We start from the raw sequence: 24,998 nt of genomic DNA, 5'->3' as shown, positions 1-24,998 counted from the left end.
GGTTCTTGGAGCTGGAATTATGTTGAAGGGTCTGAGTTCTTTCCTTAATAAATTATGTAGTCCATGGCCGTATTCAATGGGAATATATTTAGGTTTTTCAATCAGTGGTTCATTTTTTTCGTGAGATTGTTTATTCAGCTGTTTAGTTACAAGTTTATCAATCATTTTCGTCTCATAGCCATTGGAACGAGCAATGTGCTTAATCGTATTTAATTCAATGTTATAATCCTCTGGGGACAATGGTATTTTGATCATTCTGTTAATCATGCTATTATAAGCGGCTAATTTGTGGCTGATAGGGTGGTATGAAGATGAGTGTATAGTTTGGTTGGTAGTAGTAGGTTTTCTGTATACACTGTATTTGAATCTATTGTTGAGTTTTTCTATTGTAAGGTCGAGGAAGTTAATCTTATTGTTGCTTTCGGTTTCGAGGGTAAATTTCAGTTTCGGTCGTATGCTATTAAGATATTTATTTAGCAACTGCAGCTGGCGAGCATTACCATCAAATAAGACCAGAGTATCGTCAACGTAGCGATAGTAGAACAGGATTTTATTTTGTTTTGGATTTTGTTCAGATAGGATATATGAGTTCTCTATGTGGTTCAAAAATATTTCAGACAAAATTCCTGATAGAGGGGAACCCATAGCAAGGCCGTCAGATTGGAAATAAAATTTGTTGTCGAAGCTGAAGTAGTTTTGTTTTAGAGTAATATCTAACAGGTTGATCAATTCGGTTCTAGCTTCAGATGTTAAAAATTCGGTATTCTTCAGATGGTTATCGATTATTTGCAATGTTTCATGAATGGGTACGTTAGTGTATAGATTAACCATATCGAAGGAGGCTAGTGTGTGATGATTTTTTACTTCTATGTTTTTTGTTTTGTCGACTAAGTCTATGCTATTCTTCAAACTATGGCTGTCTGTGAATTCAAAATACGATCTAAGTATTTGGTCGAGTTTCTTAGCAACTTTGTATGCCGGTGCAGTTGTGAAATTTACAAGTGGGCGTATTGGGACTTCAGGTTTGTGAATTTTTGGGAGTCCTCTCAAGGATGGTGCTGAAGGGTTCATCATTTTTAAGGTCTTAATTTCCTCGGGTCTCAATAGATTCTTACTGGAGCTAATTGCCTTGTTAATAACACTGGTGTATTTGAGAGTTGGATCCTTATCAATTAGGGTGATGCCATTATCATTGATAAAACGGGTTACCTTATCTATGTATTCAGTCTGGTATAAAATAACAATGGAGTTGCCTTTGTCGGCTTTAGTGAGTATGGCTTTATTGTCTGTTAGTTTTTTCTTAATGCTGTTGAGGGTCCGTTTTTCGTTTGTGTTCGTCCTTTTATTCTTTGAATGAATGTTCTTGTTGTGTATTTGATTTATTTTGCTATTTACAACTGCACGTAATGCGTTACGTTCGTCGGTATTAGGAACAAACTTTATAGCGGACTCAGCTGCTATTAACTCATCAAAAATTCCAGATTTATCGTTTTTGGCCAAACTGTATTTCAAACCTTTGTTTAAGAGATCGGTTTCATGTTTGTCAAACTGTATTTCGGTTTTATTAACTAATCGTGGATAAAATTCAAAATCGAAAACTAGGATTTCATCTCGGGGCTTTTGACTGTTCATAAGTTTAGTGATCTTTTGTTTCTGTTGTTTTTTCTTTTTGTACACCTTTTTACAGATACGGGAATCAATTATGCTAATGTGCTTATCAAATTGTAAAGCATGCAGGGAATCAGCTAGCTCAAGGTGTTTTTTGTAGAGTAACTTGTTTAACATACTTTTCTTTTTATATAGAGATTTTATTTCATTTTTCACCCAAGATATTTCGGCTATTTGTTTGGCTTTTTTAGCTGCAAATGAACGGTTTTTTATTTTTACCTGAACATAGTTTGGTGTTAACATGTGCTTGATACACGTTTTGTTGAAATCTATGTTACATGTTGTGAATGCAAGTTTCAGCTTGATATTCTCGAAATGGCTGGCAAGAGAAGCCTGACTGGCTAATAATTTACTCATTGTTGTGGTTTGCCCCTGAGCTGGTAAGACAAATATTAATAGTGGTTTATTTACCTTGTATTTTCGTCACAGCTCAAAAATGTTGTATAAAGCTACAACCATGGTTTCGACGCCGTTTGCGTCATGGTCACGTAGGACATGTCGAGAATCAAAGCATAGTTGTTGTTGTCATAGTCGGTCGCTTGGACGTCGTAATGTGTTTTTGACGACGTCCAAGCGACCGACTATGACAACAACAACTATGCTTTGATTCTCGACATGTCCTACGTGACCATGACGCAAACGGCGTCGAAACCATGGTTGTAGCTTTATACAACATTTTTGAGCTGTGACGAAAATACAAGGTAAATAAACCACTATTAATATTTGTCTTACCAGCTCAGGGGCAAACCACAACAATGAGTAAATTATTAGCCAGTCAGGCTTCTCTTGCCAGCCATTTCGAGAATATCAAGCTGAAACTTGCATTCACAACATGTAACATAGATTTCAACAAAACGTGTATCAAGCACATGTTAACACCAAACTATGTTCAGGTAAAAATAAAAAACCGTTCATTTGCAGCTAAAAAAGCCAAACAAATAGCCGAAATATCTTGGGTGAAAAATGAAATAAAATCTCTATATAAAAAGAAAAGTATGTTAAACAAGTTACTCTACAAAAAACACCTTGAGCTAGCTGATTCCCTGCATGCTTTACAATTTGATAAGCACATTAGCATAATTGATTCCCGTATCGGTAAAAAGGTGTACAAAAAGAAAAAACAACAGAAACAAAAGATCACTAAACTTATGAACAGTCAAAAGCCCCGAGATGAAATCCTAGTTTTCGATTTTGAATTTTATCCACGATTAGTTAATAAAACCGAAATACAGTTTGACAAACATGAAACCGATCTCTTAAACAAAGGTTTGAAATACAGTTTGGCCAAAAACGATAAATCTGGAATTTTTGATGAGTTAATAGCAGCTGAGTCCGCTATAAAGTTTGTTCCTAATACCGACGAACGTAACGCATTACGTGCAGTTGTAAATAGCAAAATAAATCAAATACACAACAAGAACATTCATTCAAAGAATAAAAGGACGAACACAAACGAAAAACGGACCCTCAACAGCATTAAGAAAAAACTAACAGACAATAAAGCCATACTCACTAAAGCCGACAAAGGCAACTCCATTGTTATTTTATACCAGACTGAATACATAGATAAGGTAACCCGTTTTATCAATGATAATGGCATCACCCTAATTGATAAGGATCCAACTCTCAAATACACCAGTGTTATTAACAAGGCAATTAGCTCCAGTAAGAATCTATTGAGACCCGAGGAAATTAAGACCTTAAAAATGATGAACCCTTCAGCACCATCCTTGAGAGGACTCCCAAAAATTCACAAACCTGAAGTCCCAATACGCCCACTTGTAAATTTCACAACTGCACCGGCATACAAAGTTGCTAAGAAACTCGACCAAATACTTAGATCGTATTTTGAATTCACAGACAGCCATAGTTTGAAGAATAGCATAGACTTAGTCGACAAAACAAAAAACATAGAAGTAAAAAAATCATCACACACTAGCCTCCTTCGATATCGTTAATCTATACACTAACGTACCCATTCATGAAACATTGCAAATAATCGATAACCATCTGAAGAATACCGAATTTTTAACATCTGAAGCTAGAACCGAATTGATCAACCTGTTAGATATTACTCTAAAACAAAACTACTTCAGCTTCGACAACAAATTTTATTTCCAATCTGACGGCCTTGCTATGGGTTCCCCTCTATCAGGAATTTTGTCTGAAATATTTTTGAACCACATAGAGAACTCATATATCCTATCTGAACAAAATCCAAAACAAAATAAAATCCTGTTCTACTATCGCTACGTTGACGATACTCTGGTCTTATTTGATGGTAATGCTCGCCAGCTGCAGTTGCTAAATAAATATCTTAATAGCATACGACCGAAACTGAAATTTACCCTCGAAACCGAAAGCAACAATAAGATTAACTTCCTCGACCTTACAATAGAAAAACTCAACAATAGATTCAAATACAGTGTATACAGAAAACCTACTACTACCAACCAAACTATACACTCATCTTCATACCACCCTATCAGCCACAAATTAGCCGCTTATAATAGCATGATTAACAGAATGATCAAAATACCATTGTCCCCAGAGGATTATAACATTGAATTAAATACGATTAAGCACATTGCTCGTTCCAATGGCTATGAGACGAAAATGATTGATAAACTTGTAACTAAACAGCTGAATAAACAATCTCACGAAAAAAATGAACCACTGATTGAAAAACCTAAATATATTCCCATTGAATACGGCCACGGCCATAGACTACATAATTTATTAAGGAAAGAACTCAGACCCTTCAACATAATTCCAGCTCCAAGAACCTCAAATAAAATTGACAACTTGCTGAAACCCAAATTACAACATAATACAAATAAATTAGAAAAAACTGGTGTCTATAAATTAAAATGCAACGACTGTGATAAGTTTTACATAGGACAAACAGGCAGATCCTTCGCCAAAAGAGCCAAGGAACACAAACCCAATCCCCGAATAAATCCTCAAAAATCAAGCTACGCTCAACACATTATAGATGAAGAACATAGCACAGGAAATATTGAAAATAATATTGAAATAATGGAAGTATGCAACAAAGGTTTTACTCTTGACACCCTTGAGGAATTTCATATTTATAAGGCCCTAAAACAGGAAAGCGACCATGTATTAAATGAGAAACTTAATTACAGTTCCCACTTAATTTTTAATAAAATCATCAAGACTTCTCTAGTTCGTCAGACTAGTTCAACACACACCCCCTACAGAAGGACGAGTCCATGTCCTAAGGTACAAGGGTCGTCTTATCATCGTCGCCGTCGCGCTCAGTGTTCTCCAGCCGGCTCCCGCGACGGTACAGTTAAATAAACACAGGCCTGTATTCCGTCCCCGAGAACATTTTTAAGTGTTAATATGTCCGTATGTGTTCGTGTTTGTGTTAATGTGTTTTTGACGACGTCCAAGCGACCGACTATGACAACAACAACTATGCTTTGATTCTCGACATGTCCTACGTGACCATGACGCAAACGGCGTCGAAACCATGGTTGTAGCTTTATACAACATTTTTGAGCTGTGACGAAAATACAAGGTAAATAAACCACTATTAATATTTGTCTTACCAGCTCAGGGGCAAACCACAACAATGAGTATAGCCATTACATTAAGATACTGTATATAATGGAGTATACGGGAGAACACAGAAACAACAATGCAATAGACGCAATAGACGCTGGCCGTCAGCGATCCCGTCTGCTCCCGGAGCAGTGCCCCGCGTCAGACGCTAGAGACGCTCCCTTGGACAACGGGCCCATTGAAATCAATGCTTGGCAGTCACTGAGCGTCCATCGCTAGCGTCTATTACTCAGCGTCATACGCAACAGACGCGTTCTTGGACAACGGGCCTTTAGTCTATAATATGATTTTTTTACTATTGGTGTACGTACAACCAATTTGTTGATTAAAATACGTTGTGTATTAGACTAGTTAGACAAAGTAGACAAATTACAGATACTATATTATACATTATATATAACTTTTTTAAAACTAAATTTGCTGTTCCTTAAAAATTTTTTCCAGTTATATATTTTCCTTAAACCATTCATAGGCTGGTAATTTTAAATTTTGGACAAACTCTGTTTTTAATTCAATTTCTCCCTAGTCGGGATACTGCTGACTCTCCCAGTTGAAAAATTATGTAAAACATTTGTTGTATAGGTATAGGATGTGAATGGAGTTGGGTTAAAATAAAGTTACAAACATTTAATGTCAGAGTGAATAAATTGTTACTCGGATTGGATAGATACAAATATAACTCTCACAGCTTTTTTGTATTACCACCCTCACCCTTCCTAGGGCAAAAATTGCCACTTTTACTCTGTTGTCTACAATATTCATTAGAAGCAACACCAGCCAAAAGAATCTATTTTGAACTGGGTACATTAAGTGTGTATCTGTGTCAGTAGTGGTATGATTAGTTTTTAACTTTTGAGTTTCACCAGTCATGCAGTAACAAACATTCAAACTCTTTCAGAAAGCAGATATTTCCAAAGAAGAGTTGGATGCCAGTTTGATGCCTCCTCCCCCACCTGTGATCGTCATACCTTCTCCAACCCATGTCACTTCTCTTCCCTCCCCTCCTGCTGTTATCACGGTCCCCCCTCCCGCTGTTATCACGGTCCCCCCTCCCACAGACTCAGTGGTAGCTACCGCACCAAAACCTGCATCCGTCCAACCAGCCAGTCCTGTGTTGTCGGAAGAGGAGGCTAAAGCGCGTGCTGACTTTTTATCTTCTCTCCCTCCCCTTGTGGTGGTTCCTCCTCCAGATCCGTCTGAGACGACTGGCCTCCCCTCCCCTTCTGCCTCGCCACGTTCCCCTTCGATGGTTATCTCTCCTACGATGTCTCTCCAGATAAGGGAGGACCCTAAGAAGAGGAAACGTTCAGCATCACAGCTGCAAGATTCTGCCACACTCCCCACATCTGCCAAGACTGTCGCCCTTAGTTCTTACTCAAAGGTGAAAATTATATGATATATACAGTGGATTTACAATTATTGTGAAGTGAACATGTCGTCTTGTTCCTATTCAATGAATAAATTATTCAAGTATTACACACACAAAATAATTAAGCTCAGAATATTTTATAGGATCAAAAGAACAAAAGGTATTTGACTGTATGAAAGTAAATAAAATACCATGGTGGAAGGAAAATACATAGGTGTACTATTCCCGTCATATTCTGGCGTCACTCAGATTGCAAACAAAAGATCGCCTGATTGTAACTGTCAAATTAGTATTTGTTTTGATTTGGTTGTTATTGATTTATAATGAACACATTCTATTTTGAAAACATTATAAAAAAAATAACAATCCAATCAAAACAAATACTGTACATACAATTTGACTGTTACAATCAGGTGATCTTTTGTTTGAAATCCGAGTGACATCAGAATATGACGGGAATAGCACACCTTTGTATTTTCCTTCCACCATGATAAAATACAAGATGAGAAATAACAGTGAAGGAGTAAACAAACAATGATACAACAATCTGAGCAATTACTTGCCTCTCTCACTCTCAATTAAACTGTTGAATGATTATCTTAGTCATTTGCGCAGATGACTCGTGTGATGGTCACAGCTACTAGTTCTGGTCAGGTGAAGGTCGCACCTATAATCAGCCGAGCTAAGACGGCCACCACACCTATGGTTCAGAAGGTGAGTGTAGTGGTGGTAAAATTAGTCATACAAATAATTTTTCTTTATAAAAAATAGGTTTGGAGTTCACATTTTCCACATGGGCCCCAGGTCTGTGTGTGAAATGTATAGAACAAGGGGTGAGTCGGTACTGTTAAGTAGCAGCACCAGCATCCCTTTTATTTCCTTGGTTTCACAGTTCAAAGTATAAGTCTTAGTATACCCTTATAAGTCAAAGATTTCAAATATTTAACCCAGATAAGTCAAATTTAACAGTTTTCAATCAGTAATATTCTTCTAATACTTGAATTTCCCTGTTAGAGCCTCACTAACTCGACGTTTACCTATATATGTCAAAGTTTGCACCATGTACCTCAATAACTTGTAGCTCAATAAGTTTTGTCGTATTGTGCAAGTCAGCTCGGTTTTAGTTTTGATTCCTGTCAAGACATGAAAATCCAACTCCTTTTGTTTGTTTGGCCATGACTTGTACTGTTAGTCTGCTAGTTGTTGAGATTATTTTGTGCTCGTCGGACTTCATGTTGTCAGTTACGTAAGTGTAAAAGTTTGACGATAAAAGAAGTTATTGGTAAAAGTAAAATTGTCTGGGAATTGGAATTCTGCCTAACACTTTATCGACTATAATGAAAAACCCAGAAAAAAATGAGGCTGAACTGAAGGTGGATCAATACAAAGAACGGTTCAATCAATGTAAGAACGGTATCAGGACCGATTTTCCAAGAGAAAGCCATGCAGTAGGGCATGCCATTTGTATGCATGATAAATTGTTTTATTTTGCTTCCGCAGTTACTATTCTGAACGTATAAATAGCTTGTTTTTAATTTATAAAGGTTGCAAAAGTCGAGTTATGAAGGTACACACTAAGGATTCAACACCTCAGTACCTCGAATTTTCGATGTATACCTTCATAACTCGAACCTCGTTTACTCATAAAACTTGATAACTCGAATTTGTATCATTCTCAGATTCCTTCAGATCCTTCAGATTTGAGATATCGAGGTCCTACTGTACTGTAGTTGCATTTTGTGACACACAGCCTGAAATTGCAACATTTATTAAGCAGAAATACTAAATATCAGAATGGGATTATTATGTACAAGGATAGGGATCAGCTAGCTTACCTGGTAGATAGAGTCCAGATTAGCCTTGATTACACAGGTAAGCCTCTATCTACCAGGTAAGCTAGCTGATCCCTATCCTTGTACATAATAATCCTAATCAGCCAATTGGCCTTTCCTTAACTCCTAAATATCGGAATGGCGATTGAAAAAAAAATCTGCAATGATTGATCATTTTAAACTTAATCTGGCCCCGATAGCAGGAGAGTATTGACTGTGGTTTGTCTCGTGGACACATTTTTCTTTTGATCAAATTTAGTCTTTAATAAAATTAAGAAATATTGATTTAAGAAGATTTCCTACAACCAAAGCAATCTATAGCAATAAAAAAGGATGACATTGGAGGTCATGTGGAGTGATTCCATACCTCAAGCTTTCTTTGAAGACTGTAGCTACTTCCCTTGGAGATTAGTAACTTAAGCTCAACAAAAATAACTGACATTTTTACAGGTAGTAATTGTATCAAACACTCCTACATCCAACACGGGCAACACGTCCATGATGCAACGTTCTCCAAATGTGCCTATGGGGTCTTTGAGTCTACCAATCGTCCGTGGGAATCAACCTAGACTCCAGACGGTTACAGGTAGCCTACTTTTGAAATTGTTAGTTGTACAGAAAGACAACTCCAATCATCCACCAATTATCAAGATCCCTTCAAGTAGAGAAAAAGTAATTGCCAGAAAAGCAAGTTAATTTAATTTTAGTATCTTGCAGATTGGGTTAATGTGTTACATATTCTTATGTGTGCTAATTGTGTCCAACATGCGGTGGATCTATTTATTGTCGTGTCGATTGTTGGTGTTTTAGCGACGAGTCGTATGCCTAGTGTCTTATAAACATTTTAAGCCTACTTGAAAATCCAATCATCCAGTTTTTTTGCCATCCAGATTGGGTCCGGTCCCAATTAATTTGGATATTTGGAGTTTTACTTTCAATAAAAAAATATTATACTTTGAGTGAAAGTAATCTTGTCAGTTTTGAAACGCTGCCATTTTATTATTGTGAATGTCATCATGAATAGATTTAGCTTACTAACTTGGGGAAATTAGTACCCAAAGTGTTATTTTGGTTTTCTACTTTCTAATAAAGTCCAAAAATGAGAATATCAGTATTATGTTTGTAAACTCTTATTGTATCTTTACCTTGTTTACTACCACGGTATGCTTTTGGATTTGTTTAGTTAAATGATAAATTTAATCATTTTGCTATATTCCTATTAATGTGAAGCTACTGCATTTAGTACAACAAATTATAACTAAATTACAAAATCCGTTTGACAGAAAAAAACTGAAAATTGCTGGCATACCTCAATCAATTTTGGTTACAATACTGATCAATGTTGACCACTTACAAGTAATAAGATCGAGTTCCTCCCGTGGTAAAAAATATCTTGGGTTGGGAATAATGTTATTTTTTATTTATTTATGTTTCAGCTCAAAATTGTGGAACAGTGAGGCCCAAAATGGTGACTGTGCCAGCTAAAAGTAAAGCCAAAGGCAGCAATATGGTAAACCTTCAGTTGAAAAACCCCGTCACACTGAAACAAGACAATGTTACTGGTGGTAAGTTTTTAAAACATAATGTATTCTATTCCGTCTAGGTTATTCCTGGGTCTTGGGTTAAATAGGAATCTCCATTTTCTTCTTCCTCCACCATTTGTCATCTCACATATTTCCTATTACAACTACTTTTCACCTCATAAATCCACCTTCTAGGTCGTTCTCTAAGTGTCCTTTTCTCCATCACCACCAATTCCATGTTGCTAGTAAATTTTTAATCTCACCTAATAGTCGTGAAGAAGTCTGGACAGCTGAACAGTGCCTGCCAAGTAATCAGTAGGTCGCTGATCCTGAGAAAAGTCAAGTCTTTAATGGTTTTAAACTGGACCAAAACTAACAGCTGGTCTTGGTCAGTAATGAAGCTAGACCAGGTACATATGCCATTCTACACTAATCCTTCACTCATATTCAGGTCAAATGTTTGCAACATTGCGTCCATATAATCTATATAATTAATACGCCAACACGAAATTTGTCGGTTAAACTCCTCCTCCATTTCTTAACCGATTTTATCCATTGACATCTCATTGGAAACTGCGTGTCACGTGGATTTGCAAACTGACCTTACATTTTTGAAAAACTCTTGGGCTCTGCCCCAGTGGCTTTTAAAGTTCCCATGTTTTCCTTATGAAGAACATTTTTGTTTACATTATGGTCAGCTGGATATTTAATTGCTGTTAATATTTAAGCTGCAATTCAAAGAAATGCGTCCTGCCAAAATTAAATCTTTAAAAATTAAATCACTGAAAGAACCTATTTGTAAATCATGGAAATATAAAAAATATAGAACGCCACCGAGTAGAAAGAATAGAGATAATATTTTTAAAGAATTTATTATCGTTATTAGCCTATATAAAGGAGAACACCTACAAGATTCAGATTCCTACAAACGATGAACGAGGATGTTAGCCGAAGTGCTACAATTTTTAGTAGGAAACATGGGCTTAACTTTGTGATCGTTGCGGAGGAAAGCCCTCTAAGGCCAAATAAATCTGGTACGTCAATTACATTAATCTATGTTTCCATAAAAGTGAAGTGATTTTAGAATAATAGCCTATGAAAATATCCAAGAAACCCTTAGTTAAATTGTTATTGAAGGTATTTAATTATTATTCATATATAGCTAAGGGAAACAAAAACCAACTGAACAACATCAGGTCTTTAACTCTGCATTTTCTCAGGTAAATATATTTAACGTTACTGCAACTAAACAAAAATATGCCAATTGATCAAATAAAACTATGACAGACAACAGGAAGTCCTTAAGGTGATAAAAAAATGTTCAATCTTTATTAAAGAATCACTGAAATTTGTAAACTTACTGCTGGCGACAAGGGTGGTACCATACATAGGTTTATAACTAAGATAAATGGATGACGCGCATAACTAAGATAAACATGGACAACCTTATGCGGCTATAAGTCAGGAAATGTTTGTAGAAAACATTAAAAAGCAATACCAGGTTATGAAATATGATAAAATCTTTACAGGAAATGTTGATTACTGTTATATACATCGTGAGTATCTCCATGAGTTACACCCCGGTAATCTTTGAGTTGACTGTTTTAAACTCATTATAAATATGATTGTTTTTAAAATAACTTCTGTAATACTTTGCAATTGCTCGAATTTGAGCAACATGTACACTAGTTATAATTCTCACATGCCCAGACATATTAGTTTTCTTTTTTCAACTCTCCCTTAAACTATCAACTATTACCCCTCATCTGAACCCTTTATTATTCCTTAAATGATATTTAGTGTTAATACCTCACTGTAGTTAGGAAACAATTGAAAATGGCTGAATCATAATGAACATGATTGCATCAATTGGAACACTTTCATGGGTAATGTAAACTGTTGCAGGTGTGGACACAAATTTGAAAAGACTCTCAGGACCAGCCAAGATTCTGCCAAAGCCATCAGGATCAATGTTTGTAGTGAACACCAGCCATGGTGATCATAAACTAGCTACAGCTATGGGTAAGTAGATTAAATTTAACAACTTATTGTAGAGAGCAATTGTTATTCAAATCTATCAGATCAATTATTGATAAGTAAAATACAAAAGTGGGAACACTCAAATTGAAAACTCTTCAAGTTGATTGAAACAACTTAGGTTGAGATTAATTTTTATTAAACTTCAGTTCTCAAGGTTATCTGAAAGTATCTGATTCCAATAAATTAAAAATTGTTTTTATAAGGTAGTTTAAGGAGTTTCAGTGCATATTGAGTTTTTTTGAAGGTCTATCTGGAGGTTTTCACTAACAAAGGATGGATTTTAGAATACAGTTTAAGAGTTTTGTACTAGTTGTATGGATTTTTTTATGGTAGTTCATTGATTTTACACCAGCACAGAACAGGGTTTAGAAGGTTGTACAGTGATTGTATACAAGCAGAGAGTAGGCTTTTTGGAATGATGATGTAAAAAGTTGTAGTTTAAACAATCTATTGAGCTATGAGTGTAAAAAAATCCTTTTGTTTTTCATTTGAGCAGTAGCACAATAGATGAACAGGTTAAAAGCTAAAAGATAAAATTTAGTTTGTCTTTGTTTGACTGCCTTCTCACTAGGCTGAAGCCACTCGTTAGCCACTAGATCTGTAAAATTGCATTACGAGTCTGATCGTTAGCAGCGACCCAGTCGCCACAAAACTGTGTCACAGGCCAATGGCTGCCCACGTACTTTGCAGCGGCTCAACTCTTAGCGGACCACTGTAATGTACGTGGCTGTTCACATCAGGGGTGGGCCCACTGAATCTGTTGGTAAACCAAAGAAGAAAGGGAAAGTCTTCCACAGGGAAAATACAGTAGAACCCCGGCTAACCGAAACCCGGATTAACCGAAACGGTCCCATAAAATTTAACATAAATACAGGGCTGAAATTTAAGTATTAATAATTGTAAAATGCTTTTTAGTAACTTCAGTTGTTTAGTTTAAAACATGTTCTTACTAACCCATTTGTGGGGTCTTGACTGGAATTAACCCAGCTAGATCCACATTTAATAAATATCGTGCTGATTCCACTACCCAATAGCACTCACGTAAACCCTGCCCAGCGTAAGCCAGCTTTGATAAGTCGTGAATAAATTCATTAACTACATTTTTATTTAATTTTAACTACCCCTCGCCATTGAAACTCGCCTGCAGCAACTTGCCCTAAACATGATATCGATAATTGTAAAGTTAATTTAGTTACATCAGTTAATTTATTGTTGGTTGAACCTGCCCTAATTTAGAAAAGATACCCCTTACCCCCTTTATCCCCCAAAAGATTACAATTAATTAGACATTATCGGTACTTTACCAACTGTTGACCAAGGATCAGGACCTCCTTCTTCTTCGGCGACGGATCTCAGACCAACCTGCTTGCCGGCGGTTGGTCTTTTCCGGTTGGAGCGCTAGTCTCGGTCCGACTAGAGCTGTCTGCCTGCCTTTGGATCAGCCGATGGGGTTGACTCTTACCTCAATATATATAATTATTGGCGGTGATGTGGGTTACTCCCACACATTGTAACATTTCTGTAGCTAAAATAAAATACAGTATTATAAAAATATTGTTTAAAATTAATTTTGCCAACTCCCCGTGGTAATACATAGGCTATTCATAGCATTGATAAGTTAACCAAAAAATTGGTTATCCGAAATGGTTCTCCCCCCTTTATTTTGGTTAACCGGGGTTCTACTTTAGCATATAACTCAACTCCAAATAAATCATACCACATGAAAAAGAGGTTGTTTTTACTGAGAATATTGCAGCCACTATGTGTGAAGGAACAAGCGTGGCTGCCACCTAGTGATACAATTTACTCTAATGTTAACAGGTGGTAAGGAAGGAGGAAAGCAGAACGTTGTGATTGTCCAAAAAGGAGGCAACAAGAGATTACTGACGTTGTCTGACAAGGTATGTTGGAAGAATAATTGTACAATTTTATTACTGGCTTGGAGTTGCTAAACCGATCACTTAAAAAGAACAAACAAATTTACACTAATATCGAACAACAGGGTAAAACTGACTACAGGTAAAAAATCATTCTGATCAGAGGGTAACTGTATTAAGTAATAAGATTTTATAGTTACAATATCGGACTGCTAAAAATTTAGTTCATCAATAAATCTTTACAGCTTCATAAGAGTAAAAAATATATCTATATTATGAGTTATTTTAAATGTTAGAAGGTTTAAATAAATATAAAATTACTTTTAAGATTGAGGTAAAAATTAAAGCATAACTATCTATGAGAAAACAGTTTAGAATATTTATTCATAATTTAATTTCCTGTAATATATATGATCTATACTGGGCAATTGATTCAATTAGTTGTACATGTTTGTTACCGTTGATGTTTTTTTTTTTTTTTTTTTTTTATTAAGATTATCTAGTTGGGACAACACTCAACCCCAACTCGTCCAAGTCCAGAACTTGACAAATATCAAAGATATCCACAACTCAAAACCAAGTTATCCGGAACCCATATGTTGAAAGATAAAAATTATGCCACATATGTCGGAGCAAGAAATGATTGCGAACTGTTGAGTCAAGGACGGATGTTTAGTGTGTGTTTGAGGGTTTATTCAATTTCTCTCTTGAACCCTGGATTTTACCAATGTGATTTGATTGTTGCCAAATGTATTCCAGATTCAGTGTTTGTATTCAAATCAATAAACACAAATAAAGCCCAACACCTTATTTCAGGATTTGATGGAGAAGCTTATGTCCAAGAAGTGTGTTGTTATCCAGTCTTCAAAGATGGTGCCGAAGAACATCTCTCCCAAACCACTGGCTCAACCATCAACATCTCAAACACAACCACCGACATCAACATCCCAACAGCCACCTCAGCAACAACAAACACCACCCGTCATATCGGCATCTGTGAGTATACAAGGGATCAATTGAAATGGTTGTAACAATGCCTAATAATCTGATGGTCGCTGGTTAGATCAAATCCTTTGCTCAGTAGCTATTTGATGGTTCAAAACTGGACCCAGCTGTCCAACAGCTGATGCTTATCAGCTTATGCTTTTAAATAAGCATCAGCTGATCTTAATGAGTAATATAGCAAAGCAATAGAACGTTTTTCATTCCACGCTTAATTTTTTATTCATATTTTTGTTTTTAAATACACTTTGGCTGTTTTACAAAACAGTATAGGTGTGCAATCAGCTTGATTTTCAATTTTCTCGATTCGATGACGATCGCTTTTGAGGTTCTACTGTATTAGTTAAATTCATTGTATAAAAAGCTCAGGTCAAAAATCACCTCAGGCTCGCACACCTCTACAAAATAATGATACACCTGTTACTTGCTGTTTGTTCTTTTTGGGCCAACAACTCATAAAAAAATATGTAAATGTAGTGTATTGTAGTGTATATTGATAACCTCTGCTCTGTTACAGGGTAACACTGTAGTCGTGGACCTTAGTCAGGAGCAGTACAGACAGAACCTGGGCGACACCACAGTCAGGGATATCCTACAGGCAGCTGGCATCATCAGTCAACCTACCACTACACCACCAGCACCAGGTACCAACTATGACAAGACCTCCTAGCTGTTATTGATCATTGGTGCTGGTTAAATAAATAGCTCTCAGTCAGTAGCTACACATCATCTCCAATCTACACTCATCTTGCATTCATTTTCATCTTAAAATACACACCTAGATAACGTCGCTGCCTCAAAAATAATCATTTTAATTCCATAACCTATTACATCACAATCCAATAAAAATTACTGCCGGTGGAAGTGCATATGTATATATCATTACTGTGGACCTGGAACAAAATTCAGCGGTAAAAATTATTACCGGTTGAAGTGCATATGCCCGGTTATCATTACTGTGGACCTGTAACTAAATTCGGTGGTAAACATTATTACCGGTGGAAGTGCATATGCCCAGCTATCATTACTGTGGACCTGGAACAAAATTCGGCGGTAAAAACTATTACCCTTGGAAGTGCATATGCCCGCCTATCATTACTATGGACCTGTAACAAAATTCAGCGGTAAAAATTATTACCGATGGAAGTGCATATGCCCGGCTATCATTACTGTGGACCTGTAACAAAATTCGGCGGTAAACATTATTACCGGTGGAAGTGAATATGCCTAGCTATCATAACTGTGGACCTGGAACAAAATTCGGCGGTAAAAATTAGTACCGGTGGAAGTGCATTTGCCTGGCTATCATTACTGTGGACCTGGAACAAAATTGTAAAAACTGCTATATACAGTACTGTGTATTTGCCCGACTCTCGATAGTCCGGATTTTTCGTAATCCGGACCGGATGTCCGCCATATTAGTCCCGATGAGCGTACATGGATACAGACAGCTTTATGTTAGTATACAAATCGGGAAATCGGTCTTGTACATGGATACAGACAGCTTTATGTTAGTAAAAAAATCGGGAAAAAATCGGATCCATCAAAACCGGATCCAGCCCAAGATCCGGAATTTCTTGGATCCGATCGGGTGCCGTTTCCAGCTTGGATCCGGCGGATTCGGTAGTCCGATATCCGAATCCGACCATCACTAATTTAAACTATTCACTTCACCTTTAAGCTCTCAAATGGTTAATATTACTACTGTCTTAAGTTTCAGAACCGACACAAGTATCAAGCAGGGAAGGAGAGTGGTTGCCTGTGGAGACTAGCAAGAGTCTTTCATTGGAGGAGGTGTCACTGCCTCTCGGTCAGGCTGAATCCTTCGTCACTTTAGGTACTTAAAAAAACATATCTCCATACCAGGCCGGTCACTGAAAAGTCACAGCCTACTAGAAAGTCACAGACGTCTTAGATAAAATAAATATATAGGAAGGAGAGGACAAAGCGCTATGTCCTCTCCATCCTATATATTCATTTTATCTAAGCTAAATGTTTTTTCCTAAAAACAGAAGTCTTAGATAGTAATATATTTTATTACTAGGCGTGTTGGATGTTTTTGAAAAGTCGCAGATTTTACTAGGGAGTCACAGAAGTCACTGGAAAGTCACATGTTTGTCTAGGGGCCACAGATTATATTCAGTAGTTCAGGGGCTACTATATTCAGTAGCCACTGAAAATTGACAAAAGATTTTTGTGGAAAGGAATTGAGTTCAGCCAAATTACCTTAGAATTCAGGTGCTACACAGTAAAAAACACAACACATGGCAATGATATTTTGTCCTAGTATAGGAATCCGTCAGAGTGTAGGTTGAAAAGAAAACATATCTAATTTAACACTGCAGGGAATAAGTACTGAGTGTTGTATAACTCTTACCGTATAGAAAAAATCCAGAAGTTTAAACAAATTATATTTTTTGTTCAAGACGAAGCTGTTGAAATGCTTGAGGAACAACAAATAGAGGAAGGAGTTCCAACAAGTGAGAGTAGTGGATTCACTCAAGTGAGCACAGAACAATTGTTCACCATTACTTCAGGTAAGTTTTATTTTTTATTGTGTACTGAAATAGAAATAATAGCTTTGTCGCAACAAAGCAGGTCAAAAAAACTTTTAGTTGCTCAATTGAAATTTACAAACATGATCACAATTTAAAATGTTTGTTTTACTACGGTTATATATAAACCAATAGGTAAAACGTGGGAATTGTGAAACACTTTACTATTAAACTAGTGGAACCCCGTCGAAATCGACGGTCAATCTTGAGGTTTTATGTAAATTCAGCTAACTGCGATAGATAGAGTGAAGTCATTAAAATCTTAGTTAAATGATGGGAGGATAAGCAATAATAAGTATGACGATTGTATTCCCTAAAAAACGTGATTGATGAATTCGTTTAACACAATATTTTCTACCTTTTTATCGGCTTTAGGTTGCCCAAAAGGTTTTTTTAGGGGTCTTCTAATTGTTTGTTCATGAGTTTGTTTCATGTAAAAGCCACTTTCACTATATGGGAGAATGAGTTCATATAATTAGTCTATTATGTTACGGAAAGAGTCAATATTTATTACTAACAACTAATTCCATCTGCTTTAGGAAAATCATTTGGATTGTATCCGGATTTATAAGTAAATCTTCATCTTTGGTCCTAAAAATACAGAATTTTATCAGCATATTAAATTAGTTTTTTTGTATTTGATAAAAATATCTGATTCTCCAGAAAGCAGTAACATTATTACTTCGATCTAAGCAATTTTAATTCCTTCTCTGGCCACATCGACCCATGTATTTAATCATCCTGTTCTTACTTGATAATTCGTTAACTTATGGGGTAGTTTTGCCTTGGCCATATTGATCACATAAAGCTGTGCATGTATTTCGTGGATGAAATGAACCATAATTGTAGGAAATTTGATCACAAATCTTGAACATTTGCGGAACCAAATCCATAACCTAGTCCAGCCTTGGTAACAAATTATGCAAATGCGATGAGATGTGATGACACTGTTGTGTTTCCGAATGTTTTGTACATAGTGAGGTTTAGATGCGTTGTTCGACCTAGCTACATGTGTACATCAAAATAAAAACCCTGTACACATTGTTTTTAATACCTGAATTGACATTAGTTCAACTACTTCACCAAAACCATAGACGAAACATACTCCGTAGTTATTCTATTCCAAAACTTGAACACAGCTCTCATCCTCAACGTACTCATCTATGAAACAATTTGCAACCCGATTATCAAAAACCTTTATACCAATAAATGAATTTCTGGTGTTCTTTCTTGAATTAAAAAATAAATGGTGATTGAAAGTAGGCAAAAAAAGGCAAGTGCCAACCTTACAATATATATAAGCTAAACCGATAAGGAATAATGATATATTCCTTCGAAATTGATATGTCACACTTATTTCATCATTTAAAATTTTCTAAGAGCAATAAAGTATAGATTTTAGAACAAAACATTTAAAACGTATAATAAATTCATCATTTTGTTGAAACTATAAAAAACTTGCCATGCAGTGGAGAATCAATTTAAAATCATAAATAATAATGTAAACATTTATTTTTGACAGTTTCAGTAGACCTTTGAATACAATTTTAATATTAACAGCTGGTTCATTAAAAGTAGTTTAAAATTATCCATATGGTAGTAATGTAAACAAAATTGCAGAGTGAACTTTAAAGGCCTCTGGGGCAGAGCCCCAAGGAAATTGACCTCGTTTCTCTTTTGAGGGCTCACCTACAGACCAATACCTTTCTTTAGACACCCCTACCAAGTTTTTACGCCCAACTGTTCTCTCAAATTAGCTGTGACAAAAACCCCGTTTTCCTTCATAAGAATAACATGGGATGGGAATTTAAAGGCCACTGGGGCAGAGCCCCTAGGGAATTCACCATGTTTCTCTTTTGATGGCTCATCTACAGACCAAGACCTTTCTTTGGACACCTCTGCCGAGTTTCTACGCCCACCCGTTCTCTCAAAATAGCTGTCACAAAGAAAAACAGTTTCAAATTAATATATAGATTTCTCAAATTTGCTTTAGACTTTAGGACACTTTTTCAAGAAATTGGTTTGGGACATTATTAAACACTCCTAACAAACTGGTATAGTGTCATCTATATTAACAACCTCAGTTTGATGACATTTTATTGTGAAATATATTATTATATTTACACCCATTGTTTTAAGTAACAATTAATGATTACATATGGCCCAAACATGTACAGGAAAACACAGATTTAGTACAAGATTTGTTCCATCGTTTGCGCCCTCTCATTTTGTAGGCCTAGCTAGGCCAATTGCCTGCGCCATGACGGAATATTTTTGTTGTTACCTAACTAACTACAATTGATTTGAGTTTTTAATTATGGTTTTGGTTTGTGAACGAGGTGCAGTTAAAGGGGTTTTACTGAATGTGAAATAAATATTTTTATGTTTTGCATCCTCAACTTCAACTATAATGAATAGCTGATAAGCTCTAGTTTCCCCTTGTTTTCTTATCTAGTTCAACATAAGCTACAAAACCCAGTAAAAAGATTATATTCCTGTCAACAACCCAACAGCCGGATTATATTAATCTTGGACTCACTTATTGTTACTTTCACAGACCAACTGACAAGTGGCGACTTGGCTGTTATCGCAGACGACGCAGAGGCACCAGTGACTCAGATAGTCATGGAGGCATTGCCATCAGAGGTAACTTTATGGTTGAAAATTGCATGTTTCATCACTGAGCCTAAAGTGACTATTTTCGACACAAACTCAAAAATACCCCCGCCACAGCAAACCTGCAGACTAAGTGAATTTCCATTGCCTGATTAGATTTTCACTTAAATTTATTTAAAAAACATTAAATGTGTTTAGCTAGTAAATAGGTTTGCCGCTACAGGGAGAGTATGGTTGATTTTTCTCCCTATATAAGTTGAACTCTCGATAATTCAAGTTTATCTGCTTGGCCCACCAATTTTGAATTATCAAGTCTGCTGTACAATAATTAAATGTGTTGTTCTCTGTTCCAGGTATTGTCAGATCTAGAGAGTATTAACCAGCCGTTTATGCCCCATAGAGATGGAGCCGTTACCATACAACACAGCAATATTGGTAATCTACTAATTTGTGACTACCTCAGTAGTAAATGCAGTGCAACCTCACCATAGCTAGTATTTCAATGGTTTAATTGTTTACTCAATGCAAAGTTTACTACTAGAACTAAACTTGTAAAGCCCTAGTCAACAATTTAAGACATATACTTAGTAATCATTTTATGGTTTTGGAGCGTTTACACGGGGCTAATTTATAATCGCTAATCAATTAGCAGCTTATACTAGCCTCAGGCACATGGGTCTCAAGGTAGGGCAATCTTGGGTTAAGACCTTTATGTAACAATTTCCTCTGCTCTTGACATCACTGGCTACCTTCACAACAATGTTTAGACGGGAAATCTATCAAACGTTTAGAATTTATCTTGATCATTTCCGCAATTTTCCAGATGTTCCTGCAAACATGTCACTAGAAGATTACTCTTCTCAGCAGATGGAGAATTAAACATCCCTTAATGTGATAAATCAAGATTTGGAAGCATCCTTCAAATTGTGTAACAGATCCCCATTCTGTAACAGGATCTTTGTCAACCTTCCAAATCCTTTGGTTTGGTGCTTTATTGCAGAAAAACATAAAAACATTACAAAATTATTTAAAGTACAAGTTTTGCAGCCAAAAACTCTATATCCTGTTTAAAATGTTTGGTAATCCGAAACATTAAACACCAATCCATACCTTTCGCACTGAGTAATGCTAATAAACTCTCCTTCTTCCTTAAGGTGTTGCACAAATTAGTTCCTCAGTGTGTGATTTAGATATAGTTTATCCTTGTTTAACGCTTTTAAGAAAATCTAATCTCAAATTTAAATTCAAAGATTAAAACATTCAAAACCAGCTTGTTCAAATTTAAACTCTTAAAACACATTTACATAAATACTAGGCCTATACAAAAGGTAAATAGAGATCATACAAACAATAAGAGACAAATTTATTACTATAGGCCCAACAAAGTATTGTTTATGTTTAAAATACAAAAGGAAAAATTGATTGGGTATACAATGAGTTTTTGGCTTGCAATACACAAAGTTAATGGTCTATCTGGTTCACGGAAATGAGATGTCTGCAATAAAGTCAATGGTGCATAGGCTCTAATTGGTTATTCATTTTGTATTATATTATACTCAACAGTATAAATCGATTTTCTTTTCTTTCGTTCTGTATTTGCTATGTGCTTGTGTAAGTTTCCTGCCGTTCAGAAGGAGTATTGCTAAAACAAAAGCAGGAGTGTAATAGAGTTTTGCCATCAGAATTGAAGTCGAGTTAAGCACAGACTTGAGTCAGTTTGGCACTCATTTAGATGCATATTGTTCAATATGTTTTTTTTAACATGATAAATGAATGATATTAAAATATTTAAAAATTGCTTTTATTGATAACGACAGATTAAAGAACCCTCTCATTAGTTACATAAATAACTATTGTAGGCCTAGATTTGTAAAGTATTTGAATTGTATATTATGTATGTATATATTATATACTCTGTAAATTGTTGTATATAATAACTAACTTCAAAACAACAGTTTATAGCAATTTCTGTTTTTTAGATTGTTTATTTAATACTGGGAGGCGCAGTTTGAATATCATTGTTTTACCAACCATCTGGTTTGAATCGTTCATGGTTTGGTACAACCCTAGTGTATTCATACAATCGATAATCGATCTTAGTATTCCTATTTTTCTAAAAGATACTACTGTATTAGTCTTTACAATAAGCTAAATTTGTCATAATGTTTTTTAGTAATGTAAAACTTGGTTTTCATAACCTACAATTTAAAAATTAATAAATATTTTTTAAACAACACCTGCAGTATTGTTTTTTGTCATGTTTCATTTAAGTATAAGTAGTTTAAATTCAGTATTATATTTTAGCAAAAGTAACAAATATACAACACCCCACCGTGGGGTGGGGTGTCTTTGTAAAGTTATGATCAGGGTAGCAGAATTTCACCTCCCAGGCAAAACTGATGTTACAGCCAACAGGGGGAAAAATTCCGCCAGCAACACTTACTTGAGCTGCATATGTTTTCAGTAAATTAATAGTGGAATTAAACGTATATTTTCACATTTGTCAATTTAATTAGGATAAATTTGTCATGTTATTCTTAAAATATAGATTTTGTAACTATTAAGATCGCCTGTTAGTTGTTTTTGTTTTTACTTATGATTCAGTTTGTAACATTATTCTCAAAATAAAAGTTGTTAATACATTAGAAAACTTCATTGTTTGACCAAATTAATCTAGGAAACAAGAGTGTATGGACCCGAATGTCACCCCCCTTGTGAGTACAGCTCAAAATGTATGACCCGGAATCTTACCCCCCACTTGCATAGAAAACCTATTAGGTTCACTCCTTTATAAAAATTTATGTTCATTAATTTTTTTAAAACATTTTTAATAAGGAAAACCTGTTGTAATAACTATGATATGATGGTGAAAACTAAAAAAGTCATTTTTAACTAACTGCAAAATTTCTATGTAGTTTTCAAACTTAAATTGCAATTGTGATTGTTCCAGGGTTTATATTTATTATGTTATTCAACCATTTACACTTGCGATCGAGTAATTTAAAGTAAATAAAAATGTGGACTATGCTTGAAGCATAATTATCTTTTTTCTTCTGAGTATTTTATAGTTTAATATTAACAGTGGTACATAATAGTTAACTTTTTGAAGGTCTTACTCTAAAAAAAGCCCATTATATTCCAAATTAATGATTCTCACTAAATTCTATATCTGGTCAGAAAAAAATTTGGAGGGGGTGTTAAATTCTGACACAGCTACTCTGATAGCTTTACATGGGGTAAATTCCAGGCCTTACATCTATAGTTTTCTGTAACGTTAGTTACTGTACTGTATGTGGGTAGGAGGTAAAATACTGACTTTTATTGCTAATCAAAATAATGTTCTGTCTATTTTCATGAGACTTTGGGGGGTAAAATTCTGCCCAGGAACAAACATTAGAGAGTGCTCAGGTTTTTACGTCATAGTGACATTAGTTTCGGCACTCTTATATCCAGCAGAGTGACGATGTGTCATTTCATTTAGGTCTTCGTCCCCCTAGCATTTGATTTTGATTTATTTCTAGTGTTAGCTTTCAAAGATCTAGTGATTATTACCAACTGTCTTTATACCTTACCTTACCTTGATACCTTGAAGAAAGCAGTCGTTGACCAGTAGACTGGAATGGGCCTTGTCATTAAAAACTCAAAACGCACACGCATGCAAAAAATAAAAACTTTTACTTTGCTTGGAGAAGTGGCTGGTTTGGTTCCCTACCAAACATGGATTCATAGAAGCATAGATAGCATGGATTCATAGAATTCATCCACAGAGTAAAATGCCTGCTCTATAAAACGTTTCTTAATCCTGTTCTTGAAGATTGAGAGACTGCAGTTCTTGAGGTCTTCTGGCAGACTATTAAACATCTTAAAAGAGCTATACCTAAAGGACTTTACATTCTTTGCCAGCCTAAATCTAGGGGCGTTTAGGCAGTCTTTTTTTCTTGTGTTGTGCTCATGTATAACCCTCCTCACCTCCAGCTCATATTCTCTCTCTTTGCACCACAACATGCAAGCTGACATATACAGACAAGACAGTCATCACTCCTAACTAAAGTGGTCTACAATGTTCCTGCTGACTCTATACTCCTGAGATCGTTCTAAAAAACCCTCTTTTTGCCTGGTTAAAACTTCATCCCTTCTTGCAGCATGTCCCCATAGGAGGATCCCATATGCAATTATGCTGAGGGAAAAGGCAAAATAGGCATACATCACACAGTCAGGTGTTACGCTGTCTTGTAGTCGCCTTAACAAAAATATTACTCTGTTGAGTCTCTTCAAAACTATTTCAACGTGCTAATTCCAATCTAGGGCCCAAGTGGAAACCCAGTAATTTGGCCACACCTTGGTCTTCATTCTTCTTTAATGAGAAAAACCCACTTGCGTCTTCGCCTCATTTAGTGCCAACCCATTAGCCTGAAACAAGACCTTTGGCTTCATTCTATGCCAACTCAGTCTGTTCCCTCGCTGAGCCAAAATCCGCTCCCTTAGACATGATGGTCGAGTCGTCAACATAGATGATGGTTCTACCCGGGATGCAACAATCAAGGTCATTTTGATCATCACTAAAACAGCAATGGTCCCAGCATTGACCCCTGGGGGACGCCTATACCTTCTCTAAACCACACTCCCTTCCATCCGCTACTACCAGCTGCCTTGTGTTCGGAAGCTTGCCACCAACCTATTATTAGCCTGCCTGATCAGATACCCCCAGACTCTCCATCTTCCTCAACACAAGTTGGTGGCTGACACAGTCATATAGGCTTTTGACAGGTCACAAAAGACAGCTTCCACAACCTCATTATTGTCAATTGCGTCCATTAAAGGTACAGAACTGGAATACTCCATCCACGGTCGATCTTCCACTCCCATAAAAAAAACGGTTAGCTACCTTAGTAACCCCCCTGTTTCCTGTTACAAGAAACAAAGTC

The 24,998-nt window shown here is 36.0% G+C and overlaps 1 protein-coding gene across 3 annotated transcripts in view; it reads left to right on the top strand.

Annotated features, from left to right (window-relative positions):
- Nucleotides 1-22,294, top strand: part of LOC129001530 (BRCA2-interacting transcriptional repressor EMSY-like) — a 30,333-nt gene extending 8,039 nt beyond the window's left edge. The window contains exons 6-18 of one of the 3 annotated variants that reach the window (XM_054428856.1): nucleotides 6,158-6,640; nucleotides 7,244-7,342; nucleotides 8,911-9,046; nucleotides 9,897-10,025; nucleotides 11,889-12,005; nucleotides 13,845-13,924; nucleotides 14,717-14,896; nucleotides 15,420-15,546; nucleotides 16,623-16,739; nucleotides 17,329-17,439; nucleotides 20,015-20,103; nucleotides 20,427-20,508; nucleotides 20,897-22,294. In XM_054428856.1, the coding sequence (XP_054284831.1) occupies nucleotides 6,158-6,640; nucleotides 7,244-7,342; nucleotides 8,911-9,046; nucleotides 9,897-10,025; nucleotides 11,889-12,005; nucleotides 13,845-13,924; nucleotides 14,717-14,896; nucleotides 15,420-15,546; nucleotides 16,623-16,739; nucleotides 17,329-17,439; nucleotides 20,015-20,103; nucleotides 20,427-20,508; nucleotides 20,897-20,952 (1,806 nt within the window). In that variant the 3' untranslated portion in view covers nucleotides 20,953-22,294. Of the gene's footprint in view, nucleotides 1-6,157; nucleotides 6,641-7,243; nucleotides 7,343-8,910; nucleotides 9,047-9,896; nucleotides 10,026-11,888; nucleotides 12,006-13,844; nucleotides 13,925-14,716; nucleotides 14,897-15,419; nucleotides 15,547-16,616; nucleotides 16,740-17,328; nucleotides 17,440-20,014; nucleotides 20,104-20,426; nucleotides 20,509-20,896 lie in introns of all 3 variants that reach the window. The other 2 variants (XM_054428854.1, XM_054428855.1) reach the window with 2 other exon arrangements.
- The last annotated feature ends 2,704 nt before the right edge of the window (nucleotides 22,295-24,998 follow it).

The sequence above is a fragment of the Macrosteles quadrilineatus genome, unplaced genomic scaffold, assembly GCF_028750875.1.
Source record: "Macrosteles quadrilineatus isolate MER2022 unplaced genomic scaffold, UCM_ALF_1.0 Scaffold_8__2_contigs__length_117827958, whole genome shotgun sequence".
Taxonomy (NCBI): domain Eukaryota; kingdom Metazoa; phylum Arthropoda; class Insecta; order Hemiptera; family Cicadellidae; genus Macrosteles; species Macrosteles quadrilineatus.
This window is presented reverse-complemented; position numbering and strand designations above follow the sequence as displayed.